Here is a 27,286-nt window from a genome sequence, read left to right as displayed (position 1 = left end):
CTAACCAGCCCCCAAATCATGGAGCTACTCTTTTTTTTTTATATTGAAATAAAAACATTTTTTAACTTTTCTTTAGTAAAATAAATTTCCAAAGTATAGTTTATGGATTACAATGGCTTCCCCCCCCCATAACTTCCCTCCCACTCGCACCCCTCCCATCTCCCACTCCCTCTCCCATTCCATCCACATCAAGATTCATTTTCAATTATCTTTATATACAGAAGATTGATTTAGTATATATTAAGTAAAGATTTCATCAGTTTGCACCCACACAGAAACACAGAGTGTAAAATACTGTTTCAGTACTAGTTATAGCATTACTTCATATTGGACAACATATTAAGGACAGATCCCACATGAGGAGTAAGTACACAGTGACTCCTGTTGTTAACTTAACAATTTGATACTCTTGTTTATGGCGTCAGTAATCTCCCTAGGCTCTAGTCATGAGTTGCCAAGGCTGTGGAAGCCTTTTGAGTTCGCTGACTTCGATCTTATTCAGACAGGGTCTTAGTCAAAGTGGAAGTTCCCTCCTCCCTTCAGAGAAAGGTACCTTCTTCTTTGATGGCCCCATTCTTTCCACTGGCATCTCACTCGCAGAGATCTTTCATTTAGGTTTTGTTTTTGTTTTTTGTTTTTTTGTTTTTGTTTTTTTGCCAGAGTGTCTTGGCTTTCCATGCCTAAAATACTCTCATGGGCTCTTCAGCCATATCCGAATGCCTTAAGGGCTGATTCTGAGGCCAGAGTGCTATTTAGGACATCTGCCATTCTATGAGTCTGCTGTGTATCCCGCTTCCCATGTTGGATCATTCTCTGCCTTTTTGATTCCATCAGATAGTATTAGCAGACACTAGTCTTATTTGTGTGATCCCTTTGACTCTTAGACCTATCAGTGTGATCAATTGTGAACACTTAAAAAAACTCTTAAAAAAAAAAGGAAAAGTAAAAGCTTGATAGCTGTGTACCTCTTTTTTCGCCCAATCCCACATGTCAAAACATATAATCCAATTAAGTAGAATATGTTATCAAATTCTTGGTTAAGGACTACTAATGGACAAAACTGTACAATGAACAGTTACCAGATTATTCTTTTTGTTGGTCATTATGCCTTCTAAATTGCTAACCAAATTATTCATGAATCAGTCAATCATAAATTATGATAAAAAAACTATCAAGTTTTTTCTTTTTAGTGTTAATTTAGCACTGATAGGAAACAGGTCTATCCAGAGAAGTAATGCTCTATAAATATTATTAAATAATTTAGCTATAGTTTTTTTAAGTATTAAGTTATATTTGAAGCAGTTACATGAATTTGAGAATTGTCGCTCCCCCTCTTCATGGAGGAACGACACTAAACCCTGCCTAGGCTTCACATCCGAGTCACGGCACCATTATGTCGCTCCCCCTCTTCACGGAGGAACGACACAGGACCCTGTGCTGTTCTTTTGTCTGCTCGGCCCTTCCCGGGTTTGCTGCTGGTTCTTCCCGGGTTGACTGCCGACCCTTCCACCTCCGTGGAAGGGTGGTTCCCCCTGCCACATTCCCCACTTCCGCGGGGGAGCGGCACACCGCCGGCCGGCTCTCTCGGGGGCTGCACAGGTGTTCCCCTTAGATGTTCCTGGTGCATGCCGTCTCTCTCCTCCTTTATAGTCCTCCTCCGCCAATCCCAACTCGGCTGCCCACACGCCGAGTACGCTGCTCTCCTCCAATCAGGAGCAAGTCCTACAGTTTATTGGCTGAACTGGAGGCAGCTGTGTAGAAGCTGTTTTCTTCTCTCCCAGCGCCATATTGTGGGAGAGCAGATGCATAGAATAAGTCTTAATTCCAGTAACTTAGTCTAGTCCGAGTTGCTCCCAGTTGCTCCCCACAAGAATTAAGAGTAAGGCATATTCAAGCAACAGCATTAATTAATTTGCAAATTTCTTATTTTAGGAATTGGAATAATTTGAGTTTTTTTGTTTTTGTAAGTTTTCGTGTGTCTTCCACATAAATGCATTATTCGACAATTATAAAATGTGAATGTTTTTGGAATGCTTTTAAGAATTTGGTTTAAAAATCGATTGACATGATGTGTTGTTTGTACTAGGAAATAACTTGACCCAAAATACCTTCTGTGTTTGCTTAGGATATTTTGTTTGATATCTAAAAGTTGAGGTTTTTCTGTCTCAACTGTAAGCAAACATCCTAAATGTGTTAAAGCATATTCTCGGATACTCTATTTAAGTATCTTTCGTGTCCTGAAAATCTGAAGATTAATCTGAACTGCCAGTTTTTAGATTTAGAATATTCAAGGACAAAAATAACTACTTTTAGAGCGATATTTTAAATTTCATAAAGGTTTTGGTGAGGAACAATACTAGGTACTATAAGCATTGAGAAAACTTTGAAAGTTCTTTCTACCAAATATGAAATACTCAATTTCTAATTCCAACTCAGATACGAAAGATCAGTATTTAACATTGGATGTTTTGTGTTTTATAATATGTTCAAACTACAATTACAACATTTAGTCTTTGTCAACATACTTTTACAAACGTACATACTTAATAAGCTTTGTTCATATGTTCTCATATTTTCTCAAATAATTATAATGAGTTACTTGTAAATTAAAAATTCCCTAAAAAACCCAAGTCTATTTATCAGAGATAAGTGTTCTGCAAAGTAGCCATGCAAACCCATGCCTTTTGTACATTTCATTTTTTAATTTAGTTCCTTGAAGCATGCCCTACATTTTTACATTTGGTTTAGTGTAATGAATTCTGAGATGATGTCATAAGAATGCACAGAAGCGTCTACCACATTGTAAAAACATGATTCGGTTGCTTTCTACCCATCTGAGCTAAGTATTAAAAATGAGGTGGCGTCTATGTACCTGTTACATAAAACTGAAATTACAACTGGGAAAACAAGACTTCAATTCTCGGCCGAAGATGTCAGCGTCATTTTCACAGTGTTAACTTCCAGATAAGATAGAGAGCCTCATCAGTAGTTACATGAGCAATTTACGTATAGTTTAAGTGGAATTAAAAGGCAGTACTTTTGGATTTTTAATATGCTACTTGGGAGTTCAAGCAAATATCTCATTTATAGTCACTATGTTCAGCTTTGAACAAAGATTCATCTGTACATGTGGTGAGATTTAAATATGACATTTTGCCTTAAGAATAAAAATTTGCTTTGGCACTGCTGGCTGGCATTTTTAGTGAAGGTAGTAATAGTGATTTTTAGAAGTGAAGCACGAAACAGAAGGAAGGAGAGTTTCTGTTTGTTGGCCTTTTGAGAACTGCCTGTTGGGTAGTTAAGTGAGTTTCAGAACAGCACAGAGAACTTGAAGAAAAGCAGGAAGTTCTTGAGATGTTCTTTTCTTTTTTGTCTGAGCGTATAATATTAATTAAGATGCCTAGAGATGGGACTGTATTGTCTCTTCTCCTACAGGCTCGTTACATTTCTTGCTGTGAGTACAGCAGCCACATATAGTACAGACAACCTCAAAATCTGTTTTTATTAGTGTAAATAGAAAAACTGTAGGCAACTTTTAGTTTTCTCTGCAGGCATTTTCAGGAACATAGTGGGGTCTCCTTTGTATATAGAGGACAGCAGTACATCATAGATTATCTTAATGGGGTCGTCTTCTCTGAAATCGCCCACTTGTATCCTAGCTTCGTTCCCTTTTTCAAGGCTGAGTGAAGAGGATTCTTCACATGACTGAACTTTGAACCTCTCCACTCTGCAGATAGTATAGAACTTCTTGCTTCAGGGTCAGCTTTCCCATATCTCAGCTGTTCCTAGCTCTCTTGTATCTTCATTCACCATCAGTGAAGATACATTATCTTGGTTCTGCAGGTATTAGAAATGTTACCTATAATCATTGTGCCCCAAACCACTAGTTTCTAAGTGGCTTCTCTAGTTTCTTGCTGTCCTCCCACAAGTGGCTTGATTAACTGATTTGTACCTTGCTGGTGATAAAGCTTTGTCAGAGTTGAGTCCATCAGAACAGCATACAGTCCATACAGCACATAGATGCCTACAGTAAAATCCTTTAAGTTACACTGTATTTAACATTTTATGCTTCTTAATTTTAACTTCATATACTGAGAAGATTTGGAAAGATAAGACTCTGCCAGCTCCTGGAGTTATTATTTAGACATGGAGGGTATGTTATATATGGATTAGCTTCCAATTACTGAGGGTGATTATGCTTTGGAGAATATCAGTTCAGTCAGTTTGAGCTGGAAAAATATGCCAAACCAAATTCATATGTAGTATTTTACCTAAAGATATTCTTCAAACCATGCCCACATTCCATTATCTTCCTCATCTTTACTTAAAAAAAAAAAAAAGATAAATGTTAGATATCTAAATAAATGTCTAATGGAAAGCCTATCTTTACAGTTCTATCAGAATGTGCTTTAAGACATGTATTGACTGTGTAGATGCAGATTTAATATGAAAAATAGACCTTTACAGATCCACTTATAGAAAAACAACTGTATTGTGCTCCCTCAAGGAATGTATGGTTGGTTAAGACCTTGATAGTGGAGTAAAGGAAAGAAAACTAGAATTTAGAGCTTTGAATACTTCTATTTGATCCTAAGAACACATGGAATTGTGATGAAATGTAACAGAATACAGTTGGATTAGTTATGTAATATTTTCTATTACTTGTCCAGCCCTTGTGTGTTGTTCTAAAAACTAAACTTTAAATCTGTATGGTATTGCCTGCTGGGTCTCTGTTCTTTAGTTTAAAAAGAAGAAGAAAAGGAAAATCCCACACTCTGTCCTGAAGAAGTGCCTAAAACTGATTTGTGTTGATTTTTAAGTCCATCTAATAAATTATATCTGTTTTCTGTGGTATTGTATGTTCTTGTCTTACTGATGTCACAGTCCTGAGGGTTTCCAAGTCACAATTTGTGCTTTATTTGGATAAAAAGCCTTTACATGAAAGCCACCCACCCAAACCTGGACAAGCCATAGTGTAAGGAAGCACAAGCGAAACGGCTGAAATATTTCATGACACTGGTATTAGTTAAGGCAGACTAGGAAACTGAACTCTATTCCTGTTTTTTTGTTTTTCAAACAGTTTTAACAAGAGAGTATACTGTATATTTGTAAATCTTAGTGAAAGTTTATTGCTTACTTAATAAGAATAGCTTCTTAATTCTCAGTGGTTAGAATCTTAAGTGTCATCATTTAAATCTTGAGCCATTTTATTTGTGTGTATATCCACCAAAATCCCACCTTTGGTTTGACTCCATTTACAGACCAAAATATTTAGTAGAATCTTACTACATCTCTTGTATATTCTTCCAATTTTAAAAAATTGAGCAGTATGACTATACATTTCTGGGGTAAAGCTTGATGGTATTTTCAGTGATGTGCAATCACATGACACATTGTAAATCATCTGCATGCAAAGTGAAACATGTATCTGATTTTAACTTATTCTAATGATGTCCCTTCTCCCAAACTTCTTAGGCTGACTGATGCCTGCCAGAGTTCCTCTATTTTTGCCTGAAACTAGTCCTTTGAGATTGGAATAGTCTGTTTTTCTATTATGCCCCTCTGTGGTTTCATCAGATAAGGTGATACCTGCAAAGCACTTTTGAAGATGTTTTTTAGGTTAATGTCCAGGATATGAAATTGATGAGGCAGTTATGTCTAGTTGAGGGCTCATTTAGTTGCTTGAGATGAGAAAACTATGCTAATAATTTTTATTTATGTATAAGATATATTTTACTAATCATACTGATTTTGAAAGACAAGTTCTTCTTGTAGATAATATTCCTTACTGGGTTATCCTGAAGAAGCCTAGCTAATCTCTGGGCCAGCGCCGGGGCTCACTAGGCTAAGCCTCCACCTAGCAGCGCCGGCACATTGGGTTCTAGTCCCGGTCGGGGCACCGGATTCTGTCCCAGTTGCCCCTCTTCCAGGCCAGCCCTCTGCTGTGGCCAGGGAGTGCAGCGGAAGATGGCCCAAGTGCTTGGGCCCTGCACCCCATGGGAGAGCAGGAGAAGCACCTGGCTCCTGGCTCCTGGCTCCTGCCTTTGGATAGACGCGATGTGCCAGCCGCAGTGCGCCGGCCGAGGCGGCCATTGGAGGGTGAACCAATAGCAAAAGGAAGACCTTTCTCTCTCTCTCTCTCACTGTTCACTCTGCCTGTAAAAAAAAAAAAAAAAAAAAAAAAAAAAAAAAAAAACTGATCTCTGGCCGGTGCCGTGGCTCACTAGGTTAATCCTCTGCCTGCAGCGCCAGCACCCCAGGGTTCTAGTCCCTGTTGGGGCACCGGATTCTGTCCCAGTTGCTCCTCTTCCAGACCAGCTCTATGCTGTGGCCCGGGAAGGCAGTGGAGGATGGCCCAAGTGCTTGGGCCCTGCACCCGCATGGGAGACCAGGAGGAAGTACCTTGCTCCTGGCTTCAGATTGGCGCAGCACACCGGCTGTGGTTGCCATTTTGGGGGGTGAACCAATGGAAGGAAGACCTTTCTCTTTCTCTCTCTCTCTCTAACTCTGCCTGTCCAAAAAAAAAAAAAAAAACACTCTTTGTAAACACCTTTCGTAACCCCCAAATTGAACTGTGTGTGTTCTCTAACAAATTAGACTATCTTTTGAAAAATTTTAGGTTTGTGGGAATTTTCAGTATTTTAAAAGATTTTTCACTAAATCTTTGCATGCAATGGGAGGAGGAAATTTTGTCTTTCCTCATTATTTTGTAAATGTCTTTCTCTGTAAGCTTGGGAAGTTCCATATATAAGGAATATTCTAGGAAGTGAGGCTCTCCAAGTGCTTGGGTACTTTTGTATTTCCTCAGTGCTGATGAGTTAGACATTTAGGGCAATAATACTTTCGAGCCTTCTTGAGAAGACGTACTGAGGAAGGGTAGGAGGGGAAGATTGGAGTGGGGACCCCCCCATCGGTAAAGCAGTGTAATCAGCCGTGCCAGTGCCGCTTCACTGTGACGCTGTGTGTGTGCCCAGAATTAACTGAAATGTCAAGCTCCAGAAATGGAAGGTGTTGGTCAGGTGACCACTGGGAGGACTTTGTTGACTATGAAATGGAGGAATAATGTCAAGCTACTTTGGGGGGAAAATGGAAATATATTATTGGTGAGTTTCTGTGTGTAATATGTACATTAACTTTTTTTTAGAAGTTGCGTGTTAATCTGTATAAAATATTGTCTCTGTTTTATGCTTTGAGTAAAAAGGAAAAAGGAAGTTGAGTTAAATTGTTACTCTTATTATGTACTGTTCCATATACCTATTCTTTTAGAAAGGGTTAATTATAATTACTATTCCCACTTCAAAAAACAAAAACAAATCCCAGCTATGCTACTTACAACTACTTTAGGCAAGTTTCTAAGCCTGTATAAATCACCATTCACTAGTGAGTAGTAGAGTGAATAAATCAGTGTGTCTAAACATGATTTAATTAGCTCCCCAATTATTTTAGTCCCTTATTGTGAGAGTAAAGATATCCAATGATGGACTGATAAGCTGTCAGATATTCTTTCGAAACTTTCTGGCATTTTTCTTTTCGGTAAAAGCATAATCATAAAATAAGGGCTATTCACTTATCATTAGGCTAATATGCCGTATCTTAATATTTCATTGTCCTTTATTGAGGCAACCCTTGAGAGTAATTTAAGATTTTCACAAGACATCGATCTATCATCATATATGAGCATAAACTCCTTATGCCTAAAGAAAGATTGAGAGTTAGGAAGCAAGTTATTCCCACTGATTGAGTTAGCAGAGCCATAAGCAGAGCTCAGCTTCTAACGAACCAGAATGGTAAAAGTTTAGCACGTCTTAGAAACTGAAATTATAATTACTGTTTTAAAGTTCACTGAAGAGAACTCTGTAACTAGGAGCCGTATCTGAGTCAAAGATGGTTTATCAAAACTTGTTTCCAAGAGTAGTGTGGGGTAGCCATTGTGGCACAGTGGATCATGCTGCCACTCGGGATACCTAATTCCCATAGCTGAATGCCTGAGGTCAATTTCCACCTCTTCTGATCCAGCTTCCTTCCGATGCACCCAGGAGGCAAGGGAGGTCTTAATTACTTGGGATCCTGCCATCCACATGAGAGATTCAGAGGAAGTCTAGCTCCTTGCATTGCCTTGCCCAGCCATTAATGTATGTTGTGGGCATTTGGGGAGTGAGCTAGTAGAAAGAAAACCTCTCCCCCTCCTCCTTACTCTGCCTTTCAAATAAATAAGTAAAACTTTCTTAAAAAGCAAAAAAAAAAGCTCTTGTAAAAATCAACAGACTGTGTTATAAGGCAAATTGAAAGTATGTTATTACAAAAATTTAAGGAACAAAAAAGGAAGGTTGAAAGTACGATCATCTTAGAATTGTAACTACAAAATACATGAAATCTGTTCTCTTTCTATTAATAAAAAAAAAAAAACTAAAAAAAAAACCAGCAGACTAAAACCATCTAAAGGCAGATGAATTTCCAATTTTGAATTGAGTCACATAGGATCATAGCTAACTCCTCATTTTTATTTTGAAAATGTGTAACAATCACTACAGTTGCTTAAATTGCAAAAATCTTCCATTCATTTCCCTTTGTGAATAATTATTAATATTAACATCAAGATGTACTTATACATATCAAAGGAAAACTACTTTTCAGTAAGCTCAATATTCAAGCAGAAAATATATTAAAGAAAACAGAATAAAAGTAAAGTCACTTAGAAAAAATAATTATATGCAAATGCTTTTTCTCAAAGATTGTTTCATTATTTCTTTTCTGCCCTGCTGTCACCTTCATAGCTATACCCTTGTTGGTCCTGACACCATTGAATGCCTGGCCAATGGCAAGTGGAGTGCAAGTAACCAGCAGTGCTTGGCTGTCTCCTGTGATGAGCCCCCCAATGTGGACCACGCCTCTCCAGAGACTGCTCATCGGCTCTTTGGCGATATTGCGATCTACTACTGCGCTGATGGTTACAGCCTAGCAGACAACTCCCAGCTCCTCTGCAATGCCCAGGGCAAGTGGGTTCCCCCAGAGGGCCAGGCTGTGCCCCACTGTATAGCTCATTTCTGTGAAAAACCACCATCTGTCTCCTATAGCATCCTAGAATCTGTGAGCAAAGCAAAATTTGCAGCTGGCTCCATTGTGAGCTTCAAATGCATGGAAGGTTTTGTGCTGAATACTTCTGCAAAGATTGAATGTATGAGAGGTGGACAGTGGAGCCCTTCCCCCATGTCCATCCAGTGCATCCCGGTGCGGTGTGGAGAGCCGCCGAGCATCATGAATGGCTATGCAAGTGGAGCAAACTACAGCTTCGGGGCCATGGTGGCTTACAGCTGCAACAAGGGATTCTACATCAAAGGGGAGAAGAAGAGCACCTGCGAGGCCACAGGGCAGTGGAGTAGCCCCATCCCCACATGCCACCCAGTATCTTGCAATGAACCACCGAAAGTTGAGAATGGCGTCCTGGAGGTAAGGGACTAGTTAGCTAATGGCCCATGGAATTCATCACTACAGCCCACTGTAACTGACCTAGCATTCATAAACGGGGGCAGTCAGCAGATTAATTGTGGGAAAACGAAATTGGCTCATTTCCCTAGGTATGACTCTTCCTAATAGATTGCTTTTTTTTTTAAGATTTATTTATTGATTTGAAAGTCTGAGTTAAGGAGAGAGAGAATGAGAGGCAGAGAGAGAGAGAGAGAGAGGTCTTCCATCCACTGGTTCACTCCCCAGTTGGCTGCAGCAGCCGGAGCTGAGCTGATCCAAAGTCTCCCATGTGGGTACAGGCGCCCAAGGGCTTGGGCCATTTTCCACTGCTTTCCCAGGCCATAGCAGGGAGCTGGATCAGAAGTGGAGCAGCCGAGACTCAAACTGGTGCCCATATGGGATGCTGGCACTGCAGGTGGAGGCTTTACCTGCTACGCCACAGCACCGGCCCTCCTAATAGATAGCTTTCTGCATTTTCCTACTCTATAGGCATCCTAAGAACTTTGTGGCAATATTTTAGCCCTAAATATGAAGTTAAAGTAAACCAGTTTTAATAAAAGACTATTTTGGAAAAGTTATTCCAAGATGGATTTTTTTTTTCATTTTAAGAAATCAAAATCTAAATGGAGAGAAATCTATTACCACTTCTTAGTTTTAGGCAAAACATGGGCTAAACCAACTAAGACACAGTTTTTGATTTTGCCATTGTGGACAAATCATTAAATCTGACCCAAAAATATTTTGCTTTCACACTAATACAAGTCTTCCCAATAACTCCATCAAGGAAACAGGAATGAAAATCAATTCCCTCAAATAAAAGAACATGTTAGATAAGCAGTATTCAAGTTAAATACTCTTGAAAAAACCCCATACATACATACTACTTTTTTCTTTTATTCAAAATAACAAAAACATTTTTAAGGTTTTTATTTATTTATTTGAAAGGTAGAGTTACAGAGAGGCAGAGTCAGAGAGAGACAGAAAGAGAAATCTTCCATCTGCTAGCTTACTCTCCAAATGGGCGCAATGGCCAGAGCTGCGCCAATCCGAAGCCAGGAGCCAGTAGCTACTTCTGGGTCTCCTACATGGGGTCAGGGAACCAAGGACTTGAGCCATCTTCTACTGCTTTCCCAGTAGCGGAGAGCTGGATCAGAAGTAGAGCAGCAGGTTCTCGCACCGGCACCCATATGGGTTGCCAGCACTGCAGGCAGTGGCTTTACCCGCTATACCATAGCCCCAGCTCCAAAAAGCCTTTTTTTAAAAAATATTTTATTTAAAGTATACAAACTTCATGGATTTCATAAATATAAATTTAGAAACATAGTGATTCTTGCCACCCAACCTTCCCTCCCTTCTTTTTTCTCCTCCCTCTCCTATTCCCATTCTTATTTTTTACTAAGATCTATTTTCAGTTAACTTTATACACATAAGATTAGCCCTACACTAAGTAGAGAGTTCAACAAATAGTATGAGGAAAAAAAAAAAAAAAGAACTGTTCCTCAACAGTTGAGTCAAGGGCTGTTCAAAGTCATCGCATCTCAAAGTGTCAATTTCATTCCTATAGATTATTACCTTTTAGGTGCTCTATTAGTTACCACAGATCAGGGAGAACATATGGTATTTGTCTTTCTGGGACTGGCTTATTTGTGAAAGCCTGTTCAGGCTTTTGCTTAAATGGATTAGTTACTACTGGAAGAGGGCATAGATTCTGTATAAGGAGGCATAATTCATTTATTCATTTAATGAATATTTTTAGAGTTCCAAATAGGTGACCTTTACAATTATGAGCATTGGAGATGTGGCATTTAACAGTCCAGGTGAGGTCTATGATGGTATAGTGTTTATATCCATGTGGGGCATTAAATGGTACATAGTAAGTAAAATAATTAACTCTAAATACTTCAAAGTTCACTTTAGTGTGGAAGCTGGAATTTACAATTATTATTAACAGAGGATCAAAGCAATCTTTTTAAACATGTTCCTAATTAAATCATCAGCCTAAAAATGACCTGGTATTATATTACACACCTTCTTATTTGAATTCTGAGATCATGGATATTAATTTTTTTATTTAAAAGATGGAAGACGTTGCTTTTCATTTTCCACCCTTATGTTACAGTAGCAATTTTTTAGAAGTATGTTAAGAATGAAAACAGATGTCTGCTAGTGTTCTTGGGACATATACATAAAAATATTTTATTTGCCTTTTTTATTATCTAACACTAAGGAATATTGTGCATTTGTATATGCATTAGATTTTCTGTAGCTAAAATAACCTGTAGTGTTTCTTTTGTCAGGAAGATCTTTGTAACTTACCAAATAACTTAAAAATTTCAGAATTGCCCCATCAGTCAATTTAGAGAGTATTGATTTATTTTTTAGACTTATCATGGACTCAACACTACGGTAAATATTTCTGCAGCCTAATGTCTTCTACATTCCACTTTTTATCTTCTTTAAAAAAAGAGTGGATCTATTAGGACAAAATATATAAACCTTCATTTGCTTAAGTTCCACTTCACTTAATTAGTTATTTTAGTTGAGTTCTGTTTTACTATTCAAGAATGTAATCAATTACATTATCTGTTACACAAATTGTTCTCACTTGTTTTCTCCCCATTACACAGCATACAACCGGCAGGATCTTCGAGAGTGAAGCGAGGTATCGTTGTAACGCAGGCTATAAGCCCCTTGGAAGTCCTGTGTTTGTCTGCCAAGCCAACCGGCACTGGCACAGTGAATCCCCTCTGTTGTGCATTCCTCTCAACTGCGGAAAACCTCCCCCCATCCAGAATGGCTTCATGAAAGGAGAAAGCTTTGAAGTGGGCTCCAAGGTGCAGTTTTTCTGTAATGAGGGTTATGAGCTTATTGGTGATAATTCCTGGACATGCCAGAAATCTGGCAAGTGGACTAAGAAGCCAAACCCAAAGTGTGTGCCTGCCAAGTGCCCAGAGCCCCCGCTCTTGGAAAACCAGTTGGTGTTGAAGGAGGTGACCTCTGAGGTGGGAGTGGTGACGTTCTCCTGCAGAGACGGGCACGCTCTGCACGGCCCCTCCGTCCTGAAATGCTTGCCTTCTCAGCACTGGAACGATTCTTTTCCTGTTTGCAAGATGGTTCTTTGCCTCCCACCTCCCTTAATCTCCTTCGGTGTCCCTGCCCCGTCTTCTGCTCTTCAGTTTGGAAGTACTGTCAAGTATTCTTGTGTGGATGGGTTTTTCCTCAGAGGAGATCCTACCACCCTCTGCCAAGCTGATGGCACTTGGAGCTCGCCACTGCCAGAATGCATCCCCGTTGAGTGTCCCCAGCCTGAGGAAATCCTCAATGGCATCATCGATGTGCAAGGTCTTGCCTATCTCAGCACGGCTCTCTACACCTGCAAGCCAGGCTATGAGTTAGTGGGAAATACTACCACCCTTTGTGGAGAAACTGGCCAGTGGCTTGGAGGAAAACCAACATGTAAACCCATTGAGTGCCCGAAGCCCAAGGAGATTTTGAATGGCAAGATCTCCTACACAAACCTACATTATGGGCAGACCATTACATACTCTTGTGACCCAGGCTTCCAGCTGGAAGGCCCCAAAGCCTTGACCTGTTTAGAGACAGGTGATTGGGATGTGGGTGCCCCTTCTTGCAGTGCCATCCACTGCAATCCCCCACAACCCATTGAAAATGGCTTTGTAGAAGGAGCCGATTACAGCTACGGTGCCGTGATCATCTACAGCTGCTTCCCTGGGTTTCAGGTGGCTGGTCACGCCATGCAGACCTGCAAAGAATCAGGATGGTCAAGCTCCATCCCCACATGTGTGCCCATAGACTGTGGTCTCCCTCCTCACATAGATTTCGGAGACTGCACTAAAGTCAAAGATGGCCAAGGGTATTTTGACCAAGAAGATGACTTGATGGAAGTTCCGTATCTGACCCCTTATCCTCCTCCTCATTTGGAAGCAGTGGATAAAACCCAGGAAAGTGCAAAGGAGTCCCCTGCTACACATTCATCCAGCTTTCTGTACAACACTGTGGTTTTATACACCTGTAATCCAGGTTATGAACTTTTGGGGAACCCCGTGCTCACGTGCCAGGAAGATGGAACTTGGAATGGCACTGCCCCTTCCTGCATTTCAATCGAATGTGACTTGCCTGTGGCTCCAGAAAATGGTTTTATGCATTTTACAGAGACTACCATGGGCAGTGCTGTGCAGTACCACTGCAAACCTGGCCATATTCTAGTGGGCTCTGACATGAGACTTTGTCTACGAAACAGAAAGTGGAGCGGTGCTTCCCCACACTGTAAGGTCATTTCGTGCCCAAAGCCCAATCCAGTCCTGAACGGGTCCATCAAAGGAAGCAACTACACATACTTAAGCGTGTTGTACTATGAGTGTGACCCTGGGTATGTGCTGAACGGCACTGAGAGGAGAACATGCCAAGAAAATGAAAATTGGGATGGGAGTGAGCCAGTTTGCATTCCAGTGGACTGCGGCTCACCCCCAGTCTCAGCCAATGGCCAAGTGAAAGGAGATGACTACACATTCCAAAAGGAGATTGAGTACACTTGCAATGAAGGGTTTTTGCTTCACGGAGCCAGGAGTCGTGTTTGTCTTGCCGATGGAAGTTGGAGTGGAGCCACCCCTGCCTGCATACTTGTCAGGTGTTCCCCCCCACCACAGGTAGCACATGCAGTGTTGGAGGGCCTGGACTATGGCCTAGGGCAGGAGGTGGCGGTCCACTGTCAGGAGGGCTATGTGTTGGTTGGTGCCCCTAAGCTCGTCTGTCAGTCAGACGGCAGCTGGGATGCAGAGTTCCCTCTCTGTAAACCCGCCAGCTGCGGACCTCCGGAAGATCTTGCCCATGGATTCCCCAATGGCTTTTCCTTTTATCATGGGGGCCATATTCAGTATCAGTGCTTTCCCGGTTATAAGCTCCATGGAAGTTCTTCAAGAAGGTGTCTCTCCAATGGCTCCTGGAGTGGCAGCCCACCTTCCTGCCTACCTTGCAGGTGTTCCCCACCAGCCATTCAATATGGAACTGTCAATGGGACAGATTTCAGTTGTGGAAAAACAATCAGGATTCAGTGCTTCAAAGGTTTCAAGCTCCTAGGCCTTCCTGAAATCACCTGCGAAGCCAATGACCAGTGGAGCTCCGGCTTCCCACACTGTGAACACACTTCTTGTGGTTCTTCCCCAGCCATCCCAAATGCATTCGTCAGTGAGAGCAGCTCTGTGGAGGAAAATGTGGTAACTTACGCCTGCAGACCTGGGTATGTCATCCAAGGCAGTCCAGACCTGATTTGTGCAGAGAAAGGGACATGGAGCCAACCTCATCCAGTCTGCATACCTCTGTCCTGTGGACACCCACCATTTGTCGCCAATGCAGTGGCAACTGGAGAGGAATACACCTATGAGAGTAAAGTGAAACTCAGGTAAGACTGTGACTAGGGTGTCCAGCGGATGCAGGCAGGAGGATAATAAAATGGAAAAGCAGTAGGTCAAGAATTTAGCTAATTGGGGGAGAAAATACTTTCTCTGGAAATGTCACCCCCTTGGCATCTGACTCACTTTTTTTAAGATTTATTTATTTGAAAGACTCACAGAGAGAGAGAGAGAGAGAATTTTCCATCTGCTCCTTCACTCCCCAAATCGCCACAAGGATCAAGGCTGAGACAGGACAAAGTCAGAAGCTTCAGCCGGGTCTCCCATGTGGGTGGCAGGGGCCCAAGGACTTGGGCCTTATTCTGCCGCTTTTCCCAGGCCTTTAACAGAGAGCTGGATTGGAAGTGGAGCAGCCGAGACACAAACCTGTGCCCATAAGGGATGCAGCCTTGCAGGCAGTGGCTTAACCTGCTATACCACAACATGCGCCCCCCCCCCCCCGCCCCCAAGACTCAGTTTTGATATACTGTGTAAAATGAACTGTGAGCCTTTGAAACAGCTTCTTATTTCCAAGAACAGGTCAGGAGTTAGGCTGTACATTCTTCACAGCACCCAAATATCTATTTCCTTTGCAGATGTCTGGAAGGTTACGCAATGGACACTGATATAGATACATTCACCTGTCAAAAAGATGGTCATTGGTTCCCGGAGAGAATCTCCTGCACGCCTAAAACGTGTCCCCTGCCATCCAACACGACACGTATACTAGTGCATGGCGACGAGTTCAGTGTGAATAGCCAAGTGTCTGTGTCGTGTGCAGAAGGGTACACCTATGAGGGAGTTAACATGTCTACGTGCCAGGTAAGATTGCCTGACTTGTTTTAAGAGACTCAGAAAGAGGTAGAGATAAAGATACAGAGAAAGCATGCATTCCTGTCCACTGGTTCACTCTGCAAACATCCACCACACTCCCCGACTGGAGCTGAAGCCTGGACTAGGAACTCGATCCGGGTCTCCCCCACCATTGCTTGAGCTATCACTTCTTTCCCCCAAGGTGGGTGTTAGTGGAGTCAAGAGCTGGAGATGGGTACCAAACCTACCCACTCCGATATGAGACACAGGAGTCGTGACCAACATCTTTTTTTTTTTTTAAGATTTATTTATTTTGAAAGTCAGAGCTACAGAGAGAGAGGGAGAGAGAAATCTTCCAACCTCTGGTTCACTCCCCAGATGGCCACAACAGCCAGGGCTGCTCCAGGCTGAAGCCAGAAGCCAGGAGCCTCATCTGGGTCTCCCACGTGGGAGCAGGGGCCCAAGCACTTGGACCATCTTCTGCTGCTTTCCCAGGCACATTCACAGGGAGCTGGATGGGAAGAGGAGCAAATGGGACTCGAACCAGCATCCCTATGGGATGTGGAGACTACAGGCAGCAGCTTAACCTGCTGTGCCACAGCGCCAGCCCCTTAACCAACATTTTAATCACTAAGCCAAAAACTTGTTCAAGATTGTCTAAATGTAACTTCTGTATCTGCACATATGGCCACAAAAGCAGTTTCTTGCTATCCTAAAAAGAAAAATTTCCTTAACTTTTTTAAACTCACATTAAGGGGCCAGCACTGTGGCATAGCAGGTAAAGCCGCCACCTGCAGTGCTGGCATCCCATATGGGCGCTGGTTTGAATCCTGGCTGCTCCACTTCCAATCCGGCTCTCTGCTATGGCCTGGGAAAGCAGTGGAAGATGGCCCTAGTCCTTGGGCCCCTGCACCTGCATGAGAGACCTGGAAGAAACTCCTGGCTTCTGGCTTCGGATTGCAGTCATTTTGGGAGTGAACCGACAGATGGAAGACCTCTCTCTCTTTCTCTCTCCTCTCTCTCTCTCTCTGCCTCTCTGTAGCTCTACCTTTCAAATAAATAAATCTTTTTCAAAAAGCTCACATTAAAATATTTGAGACATTTCTTATTTAAAATACAATAAAATGTATCTCTTTTCAATATTTCCATTTTTAAACTAATAAAATGACCAAATTGGGTAAAATGTTAAACTATCTACAACAAGATATCCGTGGCAAATCAGCCAACAGCGTGTCTGCGTGCAGAGGTCAGCCGTGATCTATGGCCAGTGTTTCCAATGCCTAAGGAAAGACCAAGTTTGCAGGAGCAGACAGAGAATTGGAGTCCAGTTCAGCCTCTGCTACTTACTATTTGTGTGATTTTAAGAAATCACACATGTTGAAAGCAACATACACAGTTGATTTGTCATGAATATTTTATGATAGATATTTTGGCATTTTACCTGATGTTGGCATGTCCTTAGTTTAAAAACAGGAATCAGCACCATCAGTAACATGTCCCTAGCATGTCCTAGCTTTTGTAGGACATGGCAGAGAAAGGAAATTGAAATGAGCCGCTCATACATTCTTCCTTGGCTTCAGTCTGGGTGGGAGTGGGAAGGCCCAAAGGGAGGAATGAGGCATTGTATGCAAATGACTTTTCCCTTAGGCAGACTTTTGTTTGAACTCCATCTCAAATATTTACAGGTTTTGTAATTTTATTTTTTCTCCAGCCTGTTTTATTTATTTATTTATTGGTTGTGGTGGTTGTTACAAATATGTGATAATTGCAAGTATTCCTTGTCTAGTGTATATAAAGGGTTTATTCTTGTCTAGTGTATATAAAGTGGTTGACGTAGAGGATGGACTTGAGAACTCTTGCATTCTCCTCCCACTTATAAATCATGCATACTCAATGATTGATGACTGTCAGACCTAAAAGCAGAACCAGCAAGGCAAGTGACTGCCCAAATTATCAAGCTCTCAAGATTCGCAAGTTCCAGATGGTCCCTCTTTGATTTAGAGCTGAGGAAGTTGGAGGGAAGCTTTTTCCAAGATGCTGAGGTGTCTGAGCCAGTCCCACCATGATTAACGGAATCCACAATGGCTGTAGGTAGCTGGGTGATCCCCCACTGTTCTGAAGGTCAAGTGTTAGGGGTAATGAAGCCCTTTTTTTCTGAGACCAATAGTTGATTTTGACAGCTGTCATTACCTTCTCCACCCTACCCTTTGCTTAGTTGAGTTTTGGTTTAAATTTTTGGTCTGAAAAGTAGCTTATTTTGGTGCAAAAGAATTTTGAACTCATGTATATGAGAAATCTTCAAAAAGTTCTTGGAAAATGCTTTTGGTGAGAAACCTCAGCATGGATTTCAAAAAATTTTGCATGGAAATAGCTTATTTTATAATTTTTTCCCACAAATTTTTTGAAGTTTGCTTGTATACAAAATTACCATTTCCTTAAGGAAATACTAACACTACAACAGCAGTGACTCCAGTGTGTTCTCACCTTACTCACCTGGAAGGCTCAGAATATTAAATCTATGGTAGAAAACAAAAAGGGGAGTTTTTTTTAATGTTTTTTACTATGTGACCTCCTTAAAAATAAATAATAGAGGCCGGCGCCACGGCTCAATAGGCTAATCCTCCACCTAGTGGCGCCAGCACACCGGGTTCGAGTCCCGGTCGGGGCACCGGATTCTGTCCCGGTTGCCCCTCTTCCAGGCCAGCTCTCTGCTGTGGCCCAGGATTGGCAGTGGAGGATGGCCCAAGTGCTTGGGCCCTGCACCCCATGGGAGACCAGGAGAAGCACCTGGCTCCTGCCTTTGGATCAGCGCAGTGCACCAGCCGCAGCACGCCGACCGTGGCGGCCATTGGAGGGTGAACCAACGGCAAAAAGGAAGACCTTTCTCTCTCTCTCTCTCTCTCTCTCTCTCACTATCCACTCTGCCTGTCAAAAAATAAATAAATAAATAATAGAATGGTCTCTCAAGTATTCATGTTGGAATGGAGAAAATGAAGCCATCTCTTTTGTTTACTTAAAATTTGTTATTTCTTATAAGCTTTAAATTAAAATACAGAATCATGAAATACAAAGGTACACTGGTACATGCCGAGGAGTATTTGTGTAAACTACCAGGCCTCATGCATTACAAAGAAGACATCCTACTTAGTGTTCTTGATTTTTGAATGGATTCTATTTAGAAGAGAACGCTTATTTTACTTGTTTAGGAAAAGTCTAAAATTACCTAGTGGTAGCTGGTAGGAACATCTGTGGGATGGGAGGGGACGTGTATACACGTGTGTGCACATGTGTATGTGTGTGTATGTTTAAGGCCACAGATAGTAAGTAGCAAAAGTAGCGCCAACCTCTAGGTCTTTTTGATTATTGTTTTGGTAATTCTACCATTAACCAGTATTTAAGAATTTCATCATTCCTGTGTTCTGACTCCTAAATGTTACTTTGCTACTTAGCTCGATGGTTCCTGGGAGCCTCCGTTTTCTGATGAATCCTGCATTCCAGTTTCTTGTGGGGCACCTGAAAGTCCAGAACATGGCTTTGTGGTTGGCAGTAAATACAGCCTTGGAAGCACAATTATTTATCAGTGTGACCCTAGCTATGAATTAGTGGTAAGTGAACACATTCTTTAAATGGAATAAATTTGTTTTTCTGATATACTTAGGGATATTTAAGGTTCTGTTATACTTGGTTGACTTTTACTCTGACACTTTCCAAGAAATAGTTAAGTAGACTTAGAATTTCAAAAATCAAAAATAAATGTTTACAACAAATCAAAGCTATGAGAAGGAAGAAGAAGTAGGTTTATCAATCATGTGCCATGTTGTGACTCCAGTGGAACATTTTTTTGTTTTGTTTTGAAGGTTTTTAATTAATGAATACAAATTTCATAGGTACAGAGTTTAAGGGTATAGTGTTTCTTCCCTCCTTTCCCACCCTCCCACCCCCACTCCCATCCCACCTCCCAGTCCCTCTTCCATCCCATTTTCCATTAAGATTCATTTTTAATCAACTTTATATACAGAAGACCAACTCTATACTAAGTAGAGATTTCAACTATTTGCACTCACACAGACACACAAAATATAAATTACAATTTGAAGACAAGTTTTACCATTAAGAACAGAAGTCCAACATGAGGAGTAAGTGCACAGTGACTCCTGTTGTTGATTTAACAACTCACACTCTTACTTATGATGTCAGTGATCACCCAAGGCTCTTGACATGAGCTGCCAAGGCTGTGGAAGCCTTTTGAGTCCACAAACTCTGTCAGTTTTTAGACAGGGCCATAAGCAAATTGGACGTTCTCTCCTCCCTTTAGAGAAAAGTACATCCTTCTTTGATGGTCCCTTCTTTCCAGTGGAATATTTAAATGTGTGTTTGGGCTTGCTGGTAATCACAGTTAGCAACAAGGAAATTCACCTGTTGCCATGGGGAAGTGACAATAAGGAAGTGACAATAGGTGTGCAAGGCCAGGATTTCCTCAACCCATCAGCTCATATACTTTGATTGAGGTGCCACGTTCCAGTATGGCAGATCTGGTCTGAAATTATCCTTTGGGCACTTCCTGCCCAACATCAATGCATGCTTAAGACCACTCTTAACTGGTAGTGTTAAAATCCAATCATTATCACCCAGGCCTCCCTGTCTGTTTCAGTGGAAGGGCTGTAGTCAATTTTGCTGAAATTTTATCGTATTAAACTTGAAGCTTAAGAGACCTGTTTTATATTACACAAGGTTGTCATCTGGTTTTTCAGGAAACTCTGCTCTGCTGTCTTTATTGTTTGAGTGGTATTTAAAGGTAGGTTTTGCAGAAGTATTCATTGACAGCGATCTGTTATACTTGTGTCCACGAATTTCTGGCCACGTTTTCAAAGAATCGTCATAAAATAGACCCATGAAAGCTAAAACTAGTTTTATTCAGATCTTTTTTTATTTCCTCAAAAAGCTAAAAAATAATGATTAAAAAAAAAGATTGACAGTGTTGCAGTGGGTTGCAATTAGAGAGGTTTTCTGATGTTGAAACCTAATTGTTCTTCTGTGAGATTGCTAATCTTGGCAATTTATTAACAAGAGTGATATAAAATTTTGAGCAAATATACAGCAAATTGTTGGGTGATTAAATTTGAGAAAGTAGATAATTTACCTTAAAAATTTTGGGGAATATCCCAGTGTTACCTACAACAATTATTGTTCTCCCTCCAACACACATATTAGAATTACCTGAGAAATGTTTTAGAAGTATAGATTATCCAGTTTGTTAGAGAAACTGATGATTCCAAATCACTTAGTGTCAAATATCTTAAGCCTATGGAATACTGCTCAGCCATAAAAGGAATGAAAACCTGTCTTTGCACAGATGGATGCAACTGGAAACCATTATACTTATTCAAAGAAGCCATTCCCAAAAACACAAATACCATATGTTTTCCCTGATCTGTGATACCTAACAGAGTACAAGAAATGTTATTTATAGGAGTAAAAATGACATTTTGAAATTTGATGATTGTTTACAGCCCTTGTCTCTACTGTTGAGGAACAGTGTTTTTTTTTTCTTACCATTTGTTGAACTCTTTACTTAGTGTAGGGTTAATCTTATGAGTATAAAGTAAACTGAAAGTAGATCATTGTTAAAATTAAGAGAGAGAATAAGAGAAGGAGGAGGAAAGGTGGGAGCGTGGGCAGAAGGGAGGATAGGGTGAGAAGTATCACTGTGTTCCTAAATCTATAAATGAATTACATGAAATTTATTTACCTTAAATTTTTTTTAAAAAATGAGAAAAAATAGGTGGAGCAAAGTGTGTATTTTATGCTAGTCTGGCAAGTTATAAATTTTGGAGTAATCTCATTAAAATGTTTTTGGAAGCCTGAATCTACTCAAATTATATTTATTTTAAGTATTTGGCATTTCACTTCTAAGCAATTCAAGTGCATAGATAAGATTTCTTTGCATTCCCTCACTATGTTCCTATTAGCGAGTTATGACCTTGTCGATGACCTGTCTCCATTCATTCACAGGGGAACAGAGAGCGAGTTTGCCAGGAGAACAGAACATGGAGCGGAGGGGTAGCCACTTGCAGAAGTAAGTTACATGACCCTTACCAGTCCTGAGAACACACTGAGGATGCAGAATACAAGTGTGGCCATGTTCTCTTTAGGAATCGGCTTTGTAAATTAGTAAAAAAATTAGTAAATTAGTAAAAAAAAATTAACCAACTCCGTACACTTTATGAGAACTTTTCATGCCCTTTTACTCAAGGGCATCAAACCAATAAAAAGGTCAGAAACTATAGTAGAGATTAATGATTAAGCCAGACCAGAGTACATGATTGCTGATCCTGGAATGACAAACATTTTGCTTAAAAACTGGTCAGTTATCGAGTTTATTTGCATTTTTGTGGGGTTTTTTTAATCCCTAAATAATTATGAATGAAAAGGCTTAGAGCTAGTGCTTTCTAGTGACAGACCAGCAAATGCTGATATCTTCGCTTTTTGTCCACCTGTCAAATGCACACACACGTTGCCATAGAAGTTTACATTAACACCTTTTGTGAAAGTAGCCAAGCTCATTTGGCAACATGTGTGCTAATTCACTGACTTCCTCTGCAGAACAAGATGTACTTGGAGAAAGTAGTTTGAACCCAAGCAAGTGGCAAGCTCTTTAATTTTGTTTCTTCATAATCCTGGTGGAGTCATCAGATTATCCAACTCTGAGATGACCTGGTCCAGCCCCTTCGGCTGACAAATGAGTGGGTAGACTGCCCAGCATCAGCAGTCAAGTCAGTGTCTGAGCTGGCACTGGCACTCCAGGGTCTCAGATCTTGGTTCCCTGTTGTTTCTACAGTATCTCTGGGGTAATGAGCAAGATGATTTCATGTGGCCAGCAGTCTGAAGTCATTTAGAGAGAGTATTGTATGGTTATAATTCCATGGAGAAAAAAATAGATGTTTTTGGTCAAAAACTTTGAATAACTACTATATAGAAAACTAGTTTTAAAGTGTCACATAACATCCCAGGTCACAGAAATGCATAGAAATGCATCATTTATTTCAGGCTTTGAGCATTCCTGATGGTGGCGTTTTTGGTCTCAGCTGTCCGTGATCAAATACTGTGTACATTTGTGTATGTGTGTGTGCATATGTGTGTGTGCATGTGTGTGCAAGAGAGGGGCAGGGTAAGCAGCAGGAAGCCCTGTGTCTGGAATTGGAAACTTTCTGGTGTCGGTGATGGTACTGCTTCCATTTTGTGGCAGGCGTGCTTTAAACTGCAAGACCACATTTACATAGTTTCCATCTCAGAAATGAGAAACGTAAAAGAAAACCCTATGGTTCCCTGTGCTTTTCTTTTCTTTTTCTTTCTAAATATTAAATAAGTCATACAGATTCGTTGTGAAACATGATGTCACACAAATCAGAAAAGAACACTAATTTTAATCCCACTGCTCAGGGCTAGAAACTGTTGATATTGATACATTTATTATATACTGTGTTCCAAGGCACTGAAAAAAATACAAAATTTTTTTGTGGGGGAAAAGTGCTCTTACTGAGCAACCTGATCCATAAGATCCCTATGTAATTTGATAAACTGTGAGAAAAAAATATGGGTATCTGCTACAGAGCAGCTTTCTGAGAAGGCTGATCAAGTCAGCAGGGTTCCCTGGACCAGTGCTTCTCAGAATGTGGCCTCCAGACCACAACATCAACAGCACCTGCAGAGTCTCAGACCCCACCTCAGTCCCTTTGACTCAAAATTTGCATTGTAACAAGATCCTTTGATGAGTCCCACATACTTCACAGTTGAAGAGGCACTTTCCATCTCTGGCTTTAGCTTTCAGCACATTGGAATACCCTGTGGAGCTTTGAAAGTTGCCCAAGCCCAGTCTGTCCCCTGTATCAGTTAAAAAAGAATCTCTGAGGGCAGGACCCAGCATGAACATCTTTCTAAAGTTCATCTCCCCAAGTGATTCCAAAGTACAGGCAAGATTAAGATCCATAGTCCAAGGCAGGTAGGCTGACAGAAGTCCAGGGAAGTCGCTTAGCACCTAATCCAGGCACTCTGCTCTCTGAGTGACTGTTAGAATCATCTGGGCAGCTTTGGCTAACATACCAAAAGCTAGGCCACAACGTCTACATGCTGATTCATTGGTCTGCACCAGGGTCCTGGACCTGACAGCTTTCCGGGGACTCTAAAGCACAGCCAAAGCTGAGAGCCATGTCCTCCACCTTCATAAAAATTATAACAGTAATAATAATGCGCATTTCCCGTGAACAGTTTGAAGAGTCCGCATGTGAGTAAGGATATCCAAAGGGCTGCTTAACATTAGAAGATGAAACTCACAGACAAGGTCATTTTTGATTAAGAATTTTGGAACCATTGACAAAGCAGTAACATTTTAGTCTACTGGCCAAGATGAGACTGAAAATATCCCATCAGTGGATTCACCTTATCATATTCTTGAGCCAATAGAAGATTGTTGGTCTTCTTTTTCTGGCTTTAGACTTCTGGGGAAAATACACAATACTAATGCTAAAAGTAATGCAACCACAAAATTAGAAAGTTCTTCTGAAAGAAAGAACACTGCTACTTTAAGGATTAAAATTGATGGTAGCTTTGAAAAAAAAAAGATGTAACCCCACTTTTTAGACTCCAGAAAGGGTGATCCTGCTTTTTTTCATAGTGGATTTCTGTTACTAACATTTCTCACTAATATTCAATCTTTCTCTGTAACTGTATTATAATTACATCACTTTATGAAGTCTTCATATCCCTAAAAAGCAAATTAAATGGCCCTTATTCTAATTTCTCTCAAGTTCATGGCTCCCTGTTGTCAATACTTTCCTTTTATATTTAACCTGTCAATAAGCTTATATTTTATCTCTCCTTATAGACACTATGACCTTGACAAAATTACTCAACTTCTTTAAGTCTCAGTTTTCTTCAGCTGTTAAATGAGACAGTCTCAGAGCTGCTGTAAGTTCTCCAGAATTTGGTTTGAAGTTTCACTCAGTTCAATTGACATTACAGATGAAAAATAACTTAGTATAAATATGTTGCACATAGTATTTGATATATACTAAGAATGTATTTTTTATTTATCTGATATTCAGGTTTAGCTAGACATTAATTTGGTGTTATATGGAAAGTTCTTGGCCAGGATAGCAACTGTAAAAATGACATCTCCCGGAGTAGGTGTTTCCCCAAGGAGATGAGATGCCTGCATCCCACATTGAAGTATCTGGGTTTGATTCCCAGCTCAGCCCCAACCATTGCAAGAATCTGGGGAATGAACCAGATAGGAAGATGGGGACACATTCATTCATTCTTTCTATCTATCTCTACCTCTCCCACCTCCCTCCCTCTATCTCTAACTCTTGCCTATCAAATAAATTGATGCTTTTTAACTTGGGCATGAGATTCTTTTATGTTAGTAATCTGCTCATCGAAATACCCCTTCCCCAGAGTTATTAACAGTGTACATAAAGACAATGGGGGCTGTGGGAGAGACCAGCAGCCTTTGGTTGCCTGTATGCATTAATCCAGTCCATACAGATGCCATTTTTCCTCCTTCCTTTCATCGTGCCTCCTACCTGAGTAGGCTCTGATGCTTGACCCGCCTGCCTTTAGCCACTGTAGCAAAGGCAGAGAAGATTTGGAGCAGCATTTAGTATAATATTCTCATTCTTTGTTTTTAGGGAGCAAGTGTGAAGCTCCACTCGAGTTTCTGAACGGGAAAGTTGACATGGACAACTCCACAGCTGGATCCAGCGTGGTGTATTCCTGCAACAGGGGCTACAGCCTGGACGGGCCACCGGAGGCCCACTGCACTGAAAACGGGACTTGGAGCCACCCTGTTCCTCTCTGCAAACGTGTGTGTTGACTTGACGAGAGGTTTTAGTCCCATTCGGTTTCATGATTAGCTTCCACTTATCTGAAACATAGAGGAAACTCCAAATCTACTTGTATGACCTAATCAATCTGATCTGAGGAGCAGCTTTTATCAGGTTCCTTACATGATTACAAGTGCAAGGCACCAAGAGAAAAATGCAGCTTAATGAAAGTTTCTCACGTACATGGGTTCAGTTGCTGACAGGAAAGGGGTGAAGAAGAAAATGCATTTCAAGTGTGAGGTTAATAAAGTATATATAAATACAGTAAAAAAAGATAATTGCTTAGAGCAACTTGTATGAAAACAGTATTCACAAGCAAGGTTTACATAGAGAGAGCTCTGATGACCATTTAGTAAACAGTATGCAGCAAGAGCCTGAAGGATTCAGAGGAAGTAAACCTCACTTACAAAGTCTTCCTCTGTACCCATTAAAGTGAGAAAAATCGAAATTGCTTGAAATAGGTGTAGGTATGTATCACACACTTGCACGGAGCACAGCGATTGCCCTCATCAGTCTTGTGTTTTCTCAGACCTGTGAATATACTGCCATCTTTATTCATACGCCTTGCAAACCCTGCAATTCCAGCTCTCGTATCCTGCCCACAGTAGTATGGGCCTAAAGATTCAACTCACATAGAAATGTCTGATGATTCTCTGGTTCCATCTTTCTAATGAATGTTCAGTAAGAACTTCAACAGTGAGAAGTGTTTGTTCTATGTTCTTGATAGTCTAAATATTAAGAGAATATGTGATATGCCCCTTGATTTCTAGCATGTCTTGTTTTCCCATTACCAGTCCAAAAAGAAGAATCTACAATAACGGGCCATAGCTCAGACAGCTGTTTAATTTGCCTTCTCAGACTTTTTGGACCTTAGGATAGAGGTTGAATAACTTGGTAGATCTTTTCTAATTTTATCTTAAAAGAATTTTATATAGATTCAACACAAATCTCTGTGTAATATTTGAAGTTCTACATATTTAGGTCTCATATTATCATCATTGAGAATTCACCTCTTAGGGGACCCCTGCTCTTCACTCAAAGAGATCAGTTAGGAAAAGAAGGAAGAATATCAGTAAGCATTTTCTTTTCTTTTCAACAGCCAATCCGTGTCCTGTCCCTTTTGTGATTCCCGAGAATGCTGTGCTTTCTGAAAAGGAGTTTTATGTTGACCAGAATGTGTCCATCAAGTGTAGGGAAGGCTTCCTGCTCAAAGGCCAAGGCATCATTACCTGCAGCCCTGACGAGACGTGGACGCAGACAAGTGCCAAATGTGAAAGTAAGTCGGCAGGTGGAAGTAAGTCTCCCAGAATGGGAGTTTAACCAAATGCAAGGCTCTGGCCTACATGGTATAGGAATGTGTTATGTGTCCAGTGACCTCCATCTTCACAATGCTTGCACTCTAATTACCAAGTTAAGAGATAATTTGTGTGAAGACCATGGATTCTGGAATCAGAGAAGATCTGGTTTTGAATTTTATCCTCAAACTGTTTTAACTCTAAACTTCAGCTGATTCCTCAACTTCTCTGAATCAGGTTTCCCATTTGTTAATAGTACCAACAATACCTATCTTTCAAATTTGTTTTCAAGAAGAAATGAATTGATGGGGCCAGCTCTGTGGCCCAACAGGTAAAGCCACCGCCTGTAGTGCTGGCATCCCATATGGGCGCCAGTTAGAATCCTGGCTGCTCCACTTCCAATCCAGGTCTCTGGTATGGCCTG

The 27,286-nt window shown here is 40.8% G+C and overlaps 1 protein-coding gene across 1 annotated transcript in view; it reads left to right on the top strand.

Annotated features, from left to right (window-relative positions):
* The window catches only part of SVEP1 (sushi, von Willebrand factor type A, EGF and pentraxin domain containing 1), a 212,757-nt gene that overhangs the window by 167,674 nt on the left and 17,797 nt on the right, over positions 1 to 27,286 (top strand). Inside the window, exons 37-43 of the mRNA XM_002708072.5 lie at positions 8,775 to 9,447; positions 12,093 to 14,884; positions 15,470 to 15,695; positions 19,136 to 19,291; positions 21,699 to 21,762; positions 25,373 to 25,546; positions 26,667 to 26,843. Of these exons, the coding sequence (XP_002708118.3) occupies positions 8,775 to 9,447; positions 12,093 to 14,884; positions 15,470 to 15,695; positions 19,136 to 19,291; positions 21,699 to 21,762; positions 25,373 to 25,546; positions 26,667 to 26,843 (4,262 nt within the window). The remainder of the gene's footprint in view (positions 1 to 8,774; positions 9,448 to 12,092; positions 14,885 to 15,469; positions 15,696 to 19,135; positions 19,292 to 21,698; positions 21,763 to 25,372; positions 25,547 to 26,666; positions 26,844 to 27,286) is intronic.

This window comes from Oryctolagus cuniculus, chromosome 1 (assembly GCF_964237555.1).
Source record: "Oryctolagus cuniculus chromosome 1, mOryCun1.1, whole genome shotgun sequence".
In the NCBI taxonomy this organism is placed as follows: domain Eukaryota; kingdom Metazoa; phylum Chordata; class Mammalia; order Lagomorpha; family Leporidae; genus Oryctolagus; species Oryctolagus cuniculus.
The sequence above is the reverse complement of the archived record's forward strand: the minus strand, read 5'-3'. Positions and strand labels throughout refer to the sequence as shown.